Source organism: Paramacrobiotus metropolitanus, unplaced genomic scaffold (genome assembly GCF_019649055.1).
Source record: "Paramacrobiotus metropolitanus isolate TYO unplaced genomic scaffold, Prichtersi_v1.0 Parri_scaffold0000010, whole genome shotgun sequence".
In the NCBI taxonomy this organism is placed as follows: Eukaryota; Metazoa; Tardigrada; class Eutardigrada; order Parachela; family Macrobiotidae; genus Paramacrobiotus; species Paramacrobiotus metropolitanus.
The window spans coordinates 1031470-1045822 of record NW_026570230.1 but is presented as its reverse complement, the minus strand read 5'-3'; the positions used below and the strand labels follow the sequence as shown (position 1 = coordinate 1045822).

General features: G+C 41.5%; 2 protein-coding genes across 2 annotated transcripts in view; one reads left to right on the top strand and one right to left on the bottom strand.

Annotated features, from left to right (window-relative positions):
* Positions 1–3187, bottom strand: part of LOC129583237 (neurexin-4-like) — a 36054-nt gene extending 32867 nt beyond the window's left edge. Inside the window, exons 1-9 of the mRNA XM_055474954.1 lie at positions 3016–3187; positions 2639–2773; positions 2303–2508; positions 1619–1760; positions 867–1237; positions 728–772; positions 520–645; positions 235–390; positions 21–99 (exon numbers count right to left, since the gene is read on the bottom strand). Of these exons, the coding sequence (XP_055330929.1) occupies positions 21–99; positions 235–390; positions 520–645; positions 728–772; positions 867–1237; positions 1619–1760; positions 2303–2508; positions 2639–2773; positions 3016–3178 (1423 nt within the window). The 5' untranslated portion in view covers positions 3179–3187. The remainder of the gene's footprint in view (positions 1–20; positions 100–234; positions 391–519; positions 646–727; positions 773–866; positions 1238–1618; positions 1761–2302; positions 2509–2638; positions 2774–3015) is intronic.
* A 5070-nt stretch (positions 3188–8257) lies between these two features.
* On the top strand, positions 8258–11536 carry LOC129583342 (uncharacterized). Its single transcript, XM_055475114.1, has 5 exons — positions 8258–8461; positions 10035–10210; positions 10298–10393; positions 10505–10679; positions 11064–11536. Exons 2-5 carry the CDS (start codon positions 10085–10087, stop codon positions 11117–11119), a joined length of 453 nt encoding a protein of 150 aa, XP_055331089.1. The 5' UTR covers positions 8258–8461; positions 10035–10084; the 3' UTR covers positions 11120–11536.
* Positions 11537–14353: the final 2817 nt, after the last annotated feature.

Genomic DNA, 14353 nt, shown 5'->3' with positions numbered 1-14353 from the left:
AGTAAATTTATGAATTGTACCAGCAAACGCCTCGATCGTATCCAAAGGAATTTCCGGAGTTTTTATGCGCAGTTTTAAGCGGTGTCGATCAAGGAAAAGCTGTAATTTGTAATCTTATGCACGGTAACTTCATGCTTAAAGTAAACTTGGAAAAATATTCGATTACAAACAAATGATCAGAAAAGAGCGGATGTGTAATGTGCAGACACTGTAGATATACTACGTAGTACGTACCTTAATAAATCCATTTTCGAATTCCCGAAAGAGGAACAATCCGTTGTTATCAAATGTTCGAAACTGGAAGGAAATGTTGATGCTTGAAGACGTTTGTGCTGCCACTATCAGGTACGACTGTGAGCTAGTGAAGGTCATCGGCATCGACACAATTTCCTAAAAATTGGAAGCAGCTTTTGAGCATACAGGGGCCGCAGAACTGCAATCTTTATATTATATTACAGCACAATACAGTAGTTTTGATTTTTATATAATTATTTTATAAAGGGCCATTTGCACATTTACCGGACAGAAGAAACCGATGCCACGAACGCGTTCGAAACCCGGCGGACGGATATGTTGCAGCTGCCAGAAAATGTTGGTATTGTTGAATCGTAAATTTTCCATACAACCGTAGAAATTTGTTCTGGCCTGGAAACTCGAAAAAACGTCATAAACCATGTTGTCTAATTATAATCACACGAATTTCAATTCATTAGACTACAGGCCTTACCTGCACGCCATATTTCCGCAAGTTGTCCATACCGCCGATAAATATCTATTCAGTAATATTCAGCATTATTATCAATCATAATCCTCATCGGTCAATTAGTCTATGCTTTTTGATTTGGCGTAAACTCAGTTGTACATACCTGGTTTTCCAGATTTAGTTTATAATAACCACCCGACAATATCTGCGTTTGTAAGATGTTGTCGACAATAAACTTCAGGTGTTTTTCATCGCGAATGACCCGCACCGTATGCCACAACCCGTCATCCAAGGCACTGCCTCCTGGCAGTGTGTCGCGGTAGCCACCGCCCAATCCCATTGTTAAATACAGTCGGGAGCGTACGAGCTGCAACAGGAGAATGTCGCCCTGGGAACCCTCGGAGAACACCAGTAGTCCGTCGGGTTGAACGGTCTTAAAGCGGAAATGCAGGCTGTCTTCCACGGCTGCGATGGGATTAAAGGCTAAGTCGATGCGGATATAGCCGCTTCCATCGAAATGGGCCATGTCGCTGTCTGCGTAACAGAAACGTTTTGCGTTTTGAATTGTTTAACTGCAGTACAAGGTACATAATATTAACGTTAATTATCCCGGCAATACGGTGAATAGCATGCTAAAACATACGAGAAGTATTTAACACACGGTTTCCAGTTTGGACTTGAAAATTTTTCAACGTTGTGAAAAATTTGCAGTTACCGGTTTTATTAAGTGAAACGTAAATTTGAATTAATTTAGCGATGTCCCAGATGGCATAAAGTTTTTAACTAAAATCTTTATGCTGTCTTCGTGTCACCAAATTAATTAAGAATTCCTCGGGCTACAGTTACATACTATCAGTTTTAATTATGTTATTTTGCCTACAACTTCCTGCACTGCTGTACATTTTCCGTACTAACCATGATCACAGCCGTACAGTTCCATTCGTATGCTAATGCTGTGACTCCACTGACGCGGATTAATGCGGATAAATCTCGCTACTAGTGGGTATTCCAGATCATTCCGTTGAACTGTCACGCTGTCTTTATTCCCATGGAAAACCTACTTAAAATGAAACAAAATATAGCAGTTATCTTTTTCAGCGGATCATGTTTAACTTGTATGTGCATTGTGCAGTACATGCATACAATGCAGTGTACACGTGCTGAAAAGCTCGACTGTTTTCCGTAAGTGCCCCGCAGTGTCACTGTATAGAATGTATTTACAAAATTCTTATAAATTTATAGTACGGGTTAATACGTACGGTAACTTGACGCAGTGATATAGTAACTTATGGTTTTGTGTGCGAGCTACATAAAATAGAGTAGATAATAAAGCACGTGCTCTGCTGGTACTCACTAAATCGTTATCCTGTAATATAGATATATATTTTATATCCAGCGTACGAAACCGGTGAATTTCTTGTCAATTTTTGCGCCAAGACTCAGTGCTATTATTTTATACTCTGTACCTATAAATCGTAAGCAGCATTTACAGTCAACACATTACACTCACGTTTGTTAGTGGTGCAATACCTAAAAAATTAATCGACAGCTGCCGCAACAAAAAATTCTAGATCTATGAAGCCTCAGCAAAAGATTTACCTTGGGTGCATTAAACTGATCTGTAAATGGAACGAGATTATCGGCTGTTTGGCCGTAATCCAGGGTGTAGTTGACGACGTACTCCTGCGTTTTGGCGCGCCCCATTGTGGCCACTGCCCATATCCGCTTGATATCCAGCAGGTCAATCAGAAGGTACTGGTTAAAGTCGGACACTGTCGGGCTCCACGCATTCTGAGCTCCGCCTTCTGTAAACATAGTGCTCCGTTCAAGTTGCAACCCGCAGTTTCTCATCCGATAACGAAAAAGGATTTTGCAGATAATTTAGGCGAAAATAGAACGTCCTCAGCATCACCAAAAAATTTGGTCGTACTGTACCGGTAAAACGGGCGCTGTCCGCTGAGCGAAATGCAGGACCGGACGATGAACTCGCTGTCAGCTTGGCATAGCGCAATAATGGTAGATCACAAGAAAAGTTTTGTCCTCGCATTGGTAGCACAACGCGTTTTTCGTCTGGGAACAAAAACCACTTCTAGAGGCAATAGCCAACCATGTAATAATACGTACTTTAGCAATACTTTAGCAAGCGCTACTTTAGCACAATAGTTGTAAAATAACTGTTAAATCCGAAGTCGAGATAAACCAGAAATCAGACACAGAAGCATGTTCTGTGAGCAAAATATACAGCACACAATGGAACAAAATCCATAACCTATAAATTAATAAAATATATGAATATACATAATTTCGTTTACCAGACTGGCGTTTTTGGCGGAAGGTGTATTCAGCCGAATCTTGTGCGTTTTCAGCAGAATACGACAACCCATTACAACTTGCACTGACGTTTTTAAGAACGAGAGCGAACATCCAAAAGTAAAACAATAACCTGTCCTCTGGAAAGGGCCAAGGAACAAACATGGTATAACAAACTAGATTTGCTTGTTTTGGCGGTGATCATCAGTTAAGGGGGTATCGGGGCGAAACATATCCAAATCTGGACTGATATACCATCCTGAATTTCTCAAGATTTTTCTGCAAGACGTTAACGACAGCTGACTTTGCGGTTAACAAGGACGCTACGCACGGGTATGTGGCTTTTAAGTGGATGAATGGCGGTGCATGTTATGGTGCGTATTTTCCGGTTGCGTTAACTTTATGTAAAGCCTTGAAAGATGTATCATTGTTATCGCAGACATCGGTACATGGGATTCTTTTGGCGGCGGATCGATCATCGATGGCGCTTGTAAGAAAGTGCCGCATGAAAGAATATGATAATTTGTTAACTTGGGATAAATGGGTCAACGAGGAGCTCTTGACAAATATGTAAATCCACACAGTCTTCCCCGTTGTCACGCAAAACCCGATGGACAAACAACATTAAGCACGGTATATTGGTGAGCTTAGATAATCAGCGTGTATAGTTTTACTGTACATGTGCACATTACAACGTACAGTATACAATACACGTACAGTAGTAATTATGACAGCATACTGCAGGATTGCTGTTGGTCACTATCTGCAAATCTACGACATCTTATTTTAACTTTAAATAGGTACGTAGAAATTTTAATAGATAGTTAATAGCAATTTTAAGGCATCTTGCTGGAAAATGTTTTAAGAAAGCTTGCTGAAAAAATCCCATTAGCTTTACCGGCACGCAGCGTTGTGATTAATAAAGTTTGATGTGGATTCTTAACGAGTTATAATTAAGGAATTGTAATTGAGTTCTTTGCAAGAATTCTTTTTAATGCGAAGTCCATAACGAAATAAGTACATAAATGGCATATTATGCTAACTTGCAAATCCTCAATGTATTTTACTGTCCATCTGGTGTGAAGTAATCACAATTAATTTTTTTACATGCGCCTGGCAGTGAGTATACGATCTGCGAAAACGCAAAATTGCACAGATTATGTGCAAATTTAGGGTCGCTGGTACTGTATGTCTGCATAACTGCTTAGCGCAGCATGAAGCACAAGATCGAAATTCGGCTTCGAAAGATACTAATACATAACATAACTACTGAATGTATTCTATTCCGTTTAGTAATAAAGGCTTATAGTTTAACTATATCCACTAGCTATATAGTATTGATTGCGAGAAAACAAATTCGAAAACAGAATAAACGAATCGTTGCATATTAGTACCTAAACAAACGATTTGCTCTTTATTATGCGCGAGCGCCATCCATTATGGCATCCAATATGCACAACATGACACACTCTCACAATATTTATATAATTTGTTAAATCTTAGTGTTATAATCTGTCAAGACGCGTATGGCACACGCAATATTAATAAACACGAAAAGAAAATCCAAGTCTTCGTTTGTGTTCAGTTTAGAAATGCAGGCAAAGTTTGGCGGGCTTGTTTGGGTACAGAGGAATGCTATTTAAGTGGAACAATATCACGTAAGAAAGCGCAGTGATTATCAGCTGCATCCGAATATCCTCGCACCGGAAGTCAGTCTCGTGGGAATCCGACGCCAGCAATCGACTGAGCAATCAGCCAACGAAAGCGACTCGAGCTGTTTCGAAAAGGGCACTCTTTTGGTTATGAAAACACTTTTAATTTATGTTCATCATTTCGTGCTGGGCAAACGTACATAAGCATGCATCGATTCGTTAGACTACGAGCACAACAAAAACTTATGCTTCAGTGCATACATTTGCATTTATTTTACCAAATGCTATAATAACCGTACGCATAATGTGCATCGGTTATTATCAGTAGAATTTTTGGGGCGTAGTAACATGTACTTCGCTTTTTGCGTTTTGTGAACCTAAAGCCCAAAGCAGAACTTGTCGTCGCTTCTGATTTCTTGGCTAGTTGATTTGGAAATCGGTCACATAGTCCCAGGAGAACAATCACATCAAATGTCTTGTTGACAGACAAGAACCGTATTTTTAAACGACAAGACGTTCTGATTATGTAAGACGTGCGTTGCGGCATGACGTAGTAAAAAGGAAGGCGATCGCCGCCTTTTTTGAACAAATCTACGCCCACGTTCACATGTATCTACAGGCGTGTTTGTCTGCAAGTTGCTTTTCAATATGAATGCGAACACAACAATTATTAGCTGTACGTCTGTCAATTAAATTGTTACCAGTATTTGTTAGAATTTAAATAACAGAGAATCGTGGTTTACGTTACGATAACGCTACCGCTCACCGCTGTTTTGTACAGCAAACTTTCCCTTTTGTACAGCAAACTCTTATTTTTTGTACTAATAAAGCAATTTTAGAGTGGTAATACGAACTAACAATGCTCAAGAATATATTATGCACAATAATACCTAATTACTGTGTATTCATCAAAAGTCAAAATTTTAATTTACCAATTAATGCAGTGTTCATATAAAAACTTAATAAATAAATTAGCCCACAAATTTTGCTCGTATTTTCTCATTTACTGCATGTTGCTAATTTGGATTGCCACTTTTCTAAATCACGAGTATTCAAACATACGTACATACGAGAATTTAAACTGTCGGACAATGGCGTATACAATAATTATTGAAAAATCATAATGATGCCGTTGACACATCTGTGTGAATGTATTTTCTCGCGCAAAACTAGACAGAATTCGATTATTCCGATTAACTACGATATTTTTCTTTATTGCACGCATGTCGGCACAAATAAACGTTGTGCCGATATGCATGCGATAACGAAAGATACCGTCACATTATGCTCTTTACGGGTTATCCCGAAATATCCCCATATGACAGTTTTTCTCATAATTTACTGGAACAGCTTCGGAAACTATGGTCACAGTTTTGTTTGCCATCAAACGTGCTGACAATGAGACGTGCTTAAGTAGCATAATGCGAAACAAAAGCGCCACTTGTTGTTTAGAGGAGTGCGGCACTGTATAAACACACCGGAAAAGACGATGCTCTGCTCCACTGGGCAGCACAATCGGCAGTTAATTTGGAAAAAACTGTCAAAGGAAATGGCCATATATAGCAGTTGTTTCCGGGTCGGCCCTATGAAAAAGCTGTCGTTCGTGTTGAAAGGCTGAAACTGCTGGGCCATTTCGGGAAAAGGAAGATTCTTGTTTTCTTTCCGGTTTTATTTTATGTACTTGGCTTTATTACTGAGCGAAAGCGCAAATGCATACCACATTGGCAAAAAAGTAGGTCTAAAACAAGCAAAAGCGGAATATATATATTTCAATGCTGAATTTATAATATCGTAATAACCATTTTCAACATTAAATCTTTATAGGCCAGGGTAAACTATAATAATGCGTAAATTCTTTTCCAGCGGTTGCAAGATAATGGTCGGCATACATATTTGATCTAGAAAAAGGTTATTTATTGACCGATCGCATTACAACCCATATCCCGTGGAAATGGATTTGTACAATCCATAACACCAAATGCTCAATCGTGGAGAATACGCAAAAATATTTATTATCATGCGTCACGCACATGCAATACACGTACATGCATATATCGCATATATAGATATAACGCGAAGTTAACAACTGTAAGTTTTATTACCGCTGCGCTATCACTGGCAATCAGGCCCAACTGCTCCCAGTGGGCGTATCATGTTGTTCAATAGTGGGTAATAAAATGATACGGAACAACATTATCCATACTTGTTCCATTACCCGTCTGGAAAAACGGCGTACACTGGGAAAAGAAAAACTTAATTATGAATCGCATACACTTCACAATACATTGGCACACTCGTGTTTTGCATTTGTACACACATCTATTAACGTTGTCAACGTCATATGCCTGGTCTTAAGTAGTGGTAAATACGCACCCGGGACCGAACTGGGATACTCCACTGCACTACGTTAACGGAGCGTAAAAGTGGTCAATGTAATTATCCTAATCTGCACCGGCAAAAGGATAGTGCACTGATGGTGTGTATAGAGTCATAGATACGCATTCATAAGCAAAGCTGTTTTTTTCGCGTGGATGCTGGGAAAATACGATGTCACTGAGGCCTGGCCATCCAATCCAGACTTAGTATAAACAACTTGATTGTTTAATAGGGTAGACAGCGAAATGATTAAGTGGCTGGATAACAAGTACCTACTCGCAAAGGGCACTTGCGCAAAAATCAAATCACTAGAATTTTCAACATCTCTGACGGCATCCTGCTCGTCATTCGTCACACTTGTAGACCTTGGGTAGCTTTAATGATTAAAATGTAGATCCATAAGTAATCCTGCAAACGCTGTTTATTTCAGTTTCAGACAAATTTGACACAAAAATAACTTTAATGTTATTTGCTGGAAAAACGTCATCAACGCAAACACCAAATGGACACAAAAGGCTGAAACAGATTTTACTTTTTATTTCTTTTAAACTCATTCGGCTGTTTTAAAGATAAGTTTAAATACTGAATGGATTACAATTTCAGCACGGACTGCGTGCTCCAGTAATGCTTAACCTTTCCCAAATTGTAAATTTTGATATTTCCGTCCCAGTTACAACTGCGTATTTTGAAAATATTAATGACGAAAGTGACACCGGTGAGGCTTTATGTCGTTGCTAACAAAGATTAAAGATAAAATGAAACTGTCACTTTGCACTAACGTACTTGCATTGTGCTTAGTGACGCATATTTAACTGGATAATATGGTACTCAAACAAACAAAGAAAGTGCCGCGTTCGCGCGTAAAAGAGAGCTCTCCCAGCTTTTCCGGTAAGAACATCTGCAGTCACGCCCAAGCGGATAAAAAATCTTATAGCCTGGACCGAATATTGGGGATATATGGAGGATATGATCCCTGTCATAAAACCCGAAGCCAATTGCACGGACTTGTTGAATAGGATACGCACGGGCCACTGATGCATTAAAGTGTACACGGATCATGCTGGCGTCATCAGCCTGTACGTTTTCTAGGGGGGAAGCCGGTACACAGGAAGAGCGATATATGGCCGCGTGTATTGTGTAGCGGTTGATACTGTAGGAAACGATATTATGACTACATCTGCCAGCCATCAAGTGTTAGCGACATATAAGACCCAGTCACGACGTCCAGATGCCGTCACTGGATTAATCTCTTCCCCTTTCCGGCACCGGGTTGTACGCATATCACAGATATATGGGCAATATTTCTTTGTGTTAGATTCCTGTTGCATTACAGTTAGCACTGTGACATCTGGAGGGAAGATTTCTCACCATAGTTCTGAGTCTCCGCTTGCCACGCACGGACTTCCAGCATCGCCTTTGGGTACGTGTGACCTTTATATTTATATTAAAATTTGGTATAACTACGTACTAATATAAGCTAAATTTTGTATTCAAAGGATGAGCTGCACTTAGTAGCATTGTTATAGGAAGCGGATTAGATTTCACCTGAAATGCTTTTGCTGAACTATGTATTTTCACCTGTTTGAGGCGGGAACTGTAAAAACTGTACTTAGCTTTCAGCAAGGGCTATCGATGTCCGGTTTTACAGGATCAACAGGAATAGTTCCCTAGTTAAATATACAGGTGAAACTAGAAAAAACCTCGAAATATTGGTAAAATGTGTTGAGTGGATTACGTTCGCATGTGGCAAAGGTGCAGCGATAGTCTTTCATCGAGCGCCGGTGATGTGTGATCGAACTGTTTAATTTATTGTACGTTAATGCTAATATCTGTACTTGTCGAATGTTTGTGGCATTTCATCAGATCATGTGCTATTCCTGTGGTCATGCCAGTTTTCAATCCAACTGTGATGTTTTCCACTAAGTACCACCCATTACACGTAGCCAGAGCACGCAGATAATACGTATGCAAAATTTCCACGAAAATTACAGTGTACAGATATACACGCTAATTCTTTAATCCCCTTTAATACCAGTATATCTACAAACAATTCAATTTCAGGATACATGGTATCCGCATACTGCGCATGTTTTGGCGAAACACCGGTGATAAACAGTAGGGAAACCTTAGAAAGCTCCTCAAGATTTTTTTGCACAAACCCCGACTGCTTAACAAAAGGTCAACAGCCAAAACTGCGTCGTAGCAACCCGGATAGCATGCCGCTGGGTCGTAATTCCGGCGCCGCATGTTCTCCCATTTTTCTTCCATAGGCAAGACAAGCCTTTAGCCTTTAGGGCGTTGTGCAAAATGAACAAAGCTTAGGTAATGGGCTTTCTTTCTCCTCGTTCTCCGTGAGTTATTTCATACGTGCATATCTCGTGTTCCATGTCGTTAAACTTTTGGGAATTATGCCCTTCATTACAATAGCAAGCGGGCATGTTTACGGAGAAATGTCGCGCCCCGTTTTCTGAAACGACAAAAATAATTAGGCTCTGCCATTTATGTCAAAGGATCGACTAATGCACACTGGATTTCCAGGCTAATGTATGGTATTTATAGGGAGACTGTCGCGGCATCCATGAGCATTTCATAATCAATAACAGATTAATTCATATTTTCCTAGCTCACTAGGTAAACGGATCACTTTCTTCCATCGTTAAAGTAACAGCCCGTCTTCTTTAGCGTAGTTTTGCTGACATTGACCTTTTTAGAAATTTCTTGTATACTTGAAGTAGCAACTATTTGTTGAAAAACAATGCGGAAACTATCAAAATTAACCGAAAGACGACTTAATCAGATCATATTCTGGATGTACGTGATTAGTCGGTGTAATTGCTGAGACGTCACTAGTTTTAGTTAAGCAGGACACTGCTACGTCGAAATAATTATGTCAAAAATCAAATCCGATTAAGCACCATGTGCATCGGCACATTATGGCCGCCGGCGTTTAATTACCCAGACAAAATACAATTAACACCCGCTTCTTTTCACAGGGTCGTGTGATTTGTGACACGTCCATATATTACACCACATAAAAAAAAGAATGGAACTGCTTCGAGGCGCTTTGTACATGGGCGTTGTACTGTGCATCAGCATAATCGTGGAAGCCAATGTGGACCGGCCTGTCTCCTGGGAAGCGGTGGAAGCGGCACTACGGGATGCCGAACGGGTAAGGCGCTAGAATTCAGCAGCCAGTGGATTATTCCTTTCTAGGGAAATGATCATTTAACTGGTTTATATGTTGTCGCGCATCTAGGAAGCACTGGTGAATGAATTGTATAATTATGATGAGCGCGACAAACGAGGCCCGCTAAATTTCCGCTTCCGTGGCGCTAAACGCAACGCCGAGGAGGTGAGTGTGGCACTGTGCACATATGCTGCATGCGTGCGAAATCAGTCATGTCTGGCTGGATGAAATTAAAATAACGCCGAATTTATTGGACTTTTTTTTCTTGTTTAATAGCCGGCTACGAGTGTACAGATTGTGGCTGATCATGCCGCACCGGAATCATCCCGACCAAAACGCAGTCCCTACTCGTTCCGCTTCCGTGGAGCAAAACGGGCGCCTTCCAGTGGATTCTTCGGGATGCGCGGCAAGAAAGACGAGTGGGATTCTTACTACAATAACCAATATGATGGTGCGTACGTCATAGAGTAAAGTAGCGAAGAGGATAAAATCCCATGTAGTAAATAATAAATTACAAAAATCAGAGGATTGTATATTATATGAATGCAGTAAAAGTAAATTATCTGCCAAATCAGTATAAAGAGCGCAAAGCGTCTTTTTAAAAACAACATCTGTAAAGTATACCCAGTAATGTTATTCAGCATACAGTATATAATTTGCGGCATTTAATAACTCTGAGTCTTGCGGATATTGTAAAATATTCTGAATAATTCTGGGCGGCAGGATAAAAATTGCAAAATCAGTAGCAAGTAATACTTAAATCGCATGCAAGTTGTACTAATTACTGGAAGAATTTCACTGATAAAAGGTTTCAAGATTTCCGATTTTCTAACAGATATGATGATGGAAGAAAAACGAGGCCCAATGAATTTCCGCTTCCGAGGGGCGTAAAACTGGCCTGCTGTCTGATTCGGTGAAACAGCTGTACGATCCACATACAATCTTACCATTCTGTCATTCTGTGCTGCCAGAAGCAAGACCCGACAACAACTTCGTACTGTTGTACGTAGTGCTTACAGCCGTAGTCGCACGTTCGTTTGCATCTTTGGTTTAAATTATTTATATTCCTTATGCCACACCAATTTTTGTTGCTTTACTGGTTACTCAGTTTCGTTTGATTAAACGAAATACAATTTGCTTGATTTTCTGAATTTTGTAAACACCGTGCCTCCGAAAAATGTGAAGTGTCGGTAATGTTTACGGAAGTGAATTTAAATGCCGTTTGTTTACTACCTACACCGTCTGACCATGCTGCTGCACTGTACAATGTCACCATCCCCAAGGAAATAAAGGCATCCGAAAGGTCAATCGATGCAAAAACAGATTGATGTGTTGCCGTTAATGTGTACCGGCATTTACAAGATAATTCGGTTCTGAGAACTGATTACGCAAAAAATATACGACGGATGCATAAAGTAAAACCGTATAAAATCCGTGACAATTGCTTTTTATTGACCCACACTTTATATGCAACGCATACATCAACTTGCAATTTACGCAATGCATGGGTCCGATGTGCGTTGTCGTATACAGCACGAATCAAATTAAGCAGTTGGCTATATGGGACGATAAAACATCTGGACAACTGCACGAAAAGTCTGCGCCATCGACGCACACACATGGCGGTAGCCTGCGTCGGGATACCTCCTCACCGGAAATGGGATCACTGTTGACATATGGCACTCTATCTATCAAAATCCCCGGCCCAAAACATATTTGTACAGCGGAAAGGTTAATGAGCCTCGCGCGATACACTTTTCCTGTTTTCTGTAGTTGCGGCTAAAAGATATGGCAGTAATACCGGCATTTGCGCGCGCGCTTTGTCGCCCTTGTGACTGACACATCCTATACCTGAGGCGGCAACGTTTAGCCTATGCTTTTATACCATTTTGTTTAGGTTAAAATCAAGTTTTAAAGTTAAAAGCTCACATTTTATGTTTTCCACGCCCATGGTGGAATGATATACTGTACTGGCAATGCCCTAGGATTTAATTACTTAAGGGAATTTGAGGTTTGGCTGAAAAGTCACCTCCGCTCCAGTACACCAAACACAGAACACGTTTGTCTAGAATCGTTAATTATGATCTCGTGATTCATCCACATGAATACTGTTATCTAGAAATATTTTGGCGATTCGATCGTGACAACAATGGCCTATTGACACAAACTGGCATCCAAATACAGGAATACAGAATAAAGTTAATGCAATAATGTCAAATAATGGGCAAAGGGGAAAAAGTGGCAATTCTTTGCACAAATTTTTATAATACCGTGAAATGAAGGAACGCATGCAGTACCGTGTATATAAGTGCTCGATCCGATATTTACATTCAAGGTCAACGAAAAATGCAGACAGCCAAAGCTGTTATTACGAAGTGTAATTTGCAAACACAGTATTGTATGCCGATGCTCACAATTGTTTATTCGTCAGTGTTCGTTTTTCCCGAAAACGTAATGTACAAGTGATAGTTTTTCGCTTGCGGAAATTGAGTCGCACGCGTGCCAGCCTTGGTAAATTTTCTGTGTTTCTCGGAATTGGACCGGCAAAGTCACCCTGACTCTTATTGCATTAGCGCACAATGTCATGTACATGTACAGTTGGATAACACACCAATATGGGCATCCACACCATGCGCGAACGCTAGGAGCAATTTACAGAAAAAAATTTTCTCTCCTCACCGCCGTTATTAGGAAATAGTGCAGACGGGTTAACCAATTATTACATTACATATTGCGGAAGTGGTTACACCGGCTTTTGTGTAACACAATCCGCAAAACGGACAATCTTTCCGATAGCGTTTCACATAGTATGTTTTTATCGAATAAAACAATGGAAATTATCATAAACAATTCGGGATTCATTTGAGTTTGTTTATTTTCCAATCCCGTTTATGAGTATTGTCCCCTCATGGCTGCCGTCGATAATCCCAACCTGATAAAGGTCATCCCTAAAACCGACGACGAACCGCACCTGCCGCCGTCGCCCTTGTCGGATCTGCAGTATACCGCCGATGGAAAATTAGACGGATGTGTGGATGATAATCTCTTTGCATCGAATCCGGAAAGTGCCCACTCCGACGCCTCGGGATCGGAGCATTCGGAGAGCAGTGACGGAGAGTGCTCGGAGAGTTCCCGTTCTTCCCGCTCCCGCTCCTCCAGCTATTATTCATCTAGTGGGGAGGATGAGAAGGTGGACAACCGGCGCCGCATTAACGGAAAGCGTCCACCGTCGCCGCGGCCGTCGTCTCCTCGGGTCACCAAGAAGCCCTCCCCGCCGCCCCGTAAACCCAGTCCGGCAGGATCGGATCGTAAGCGGAAGGCGTCACCTTCGCCCAGTAAGCCAACGGATTTCGGGAATAATTTACCACGCGTCGGATCCACACAGCTAAAAGAACGCCTCCTGGATCATACCGTACATATTGATATGGCTGACCTCTTGCCGATGAATACGGCACGCAGCCGCACGGATCCCAATAAAGGCTTCAGTAACAGTCGGCGCGAGCCGATCGGCTCCTTTGCCTTATGGGCCCGCGCGTATTCAGTCTTTATGGCCTACCGGACGTACAACCGCCCGGATATGGTCATCCCGATGCTGAAATATTTGGATTTAATTGGGCTATACGCCGATCCGGCGAAAGGCTACCGGTTGGAGCAGTGGCTGGATTATGATCATTATTTCCGCCGTTATGCCACCTCCCATCCGGATGAACCGACGATCTGGGCGGTGCGCCATGAAGAGTCGTACGTGCGCTGTATGGGACCGGGCACTGATCGGCGTTCGGTGGCGCCACCGTCGCAGCCGGCTAACGATTATTATGATCCGCCGCCCGCACCCGTACCCGCGCCACCACCACCACCACCGCAGCCGGTTATAAAGCCGCGGGAGGTGGAAGTGTGTTTGCGCTTTAACAGCGGCAACTGTACGACGCCGTGTATAAGGAAGCGGCGTCATGTCTGCTTGAAGTGTGGATTTGCTGGACATGGAAAGTATTTTTGCAACAAGGCCGGTTACGGAGCCAGCCGTGGACGGAACTACTGATGTTGTTATTTAATTGGACCGTCGGGTTACGTAAAAGCCGATGTCGATTTGCTTGGATATCCAGCTAATGCTCAACAGTAATTACT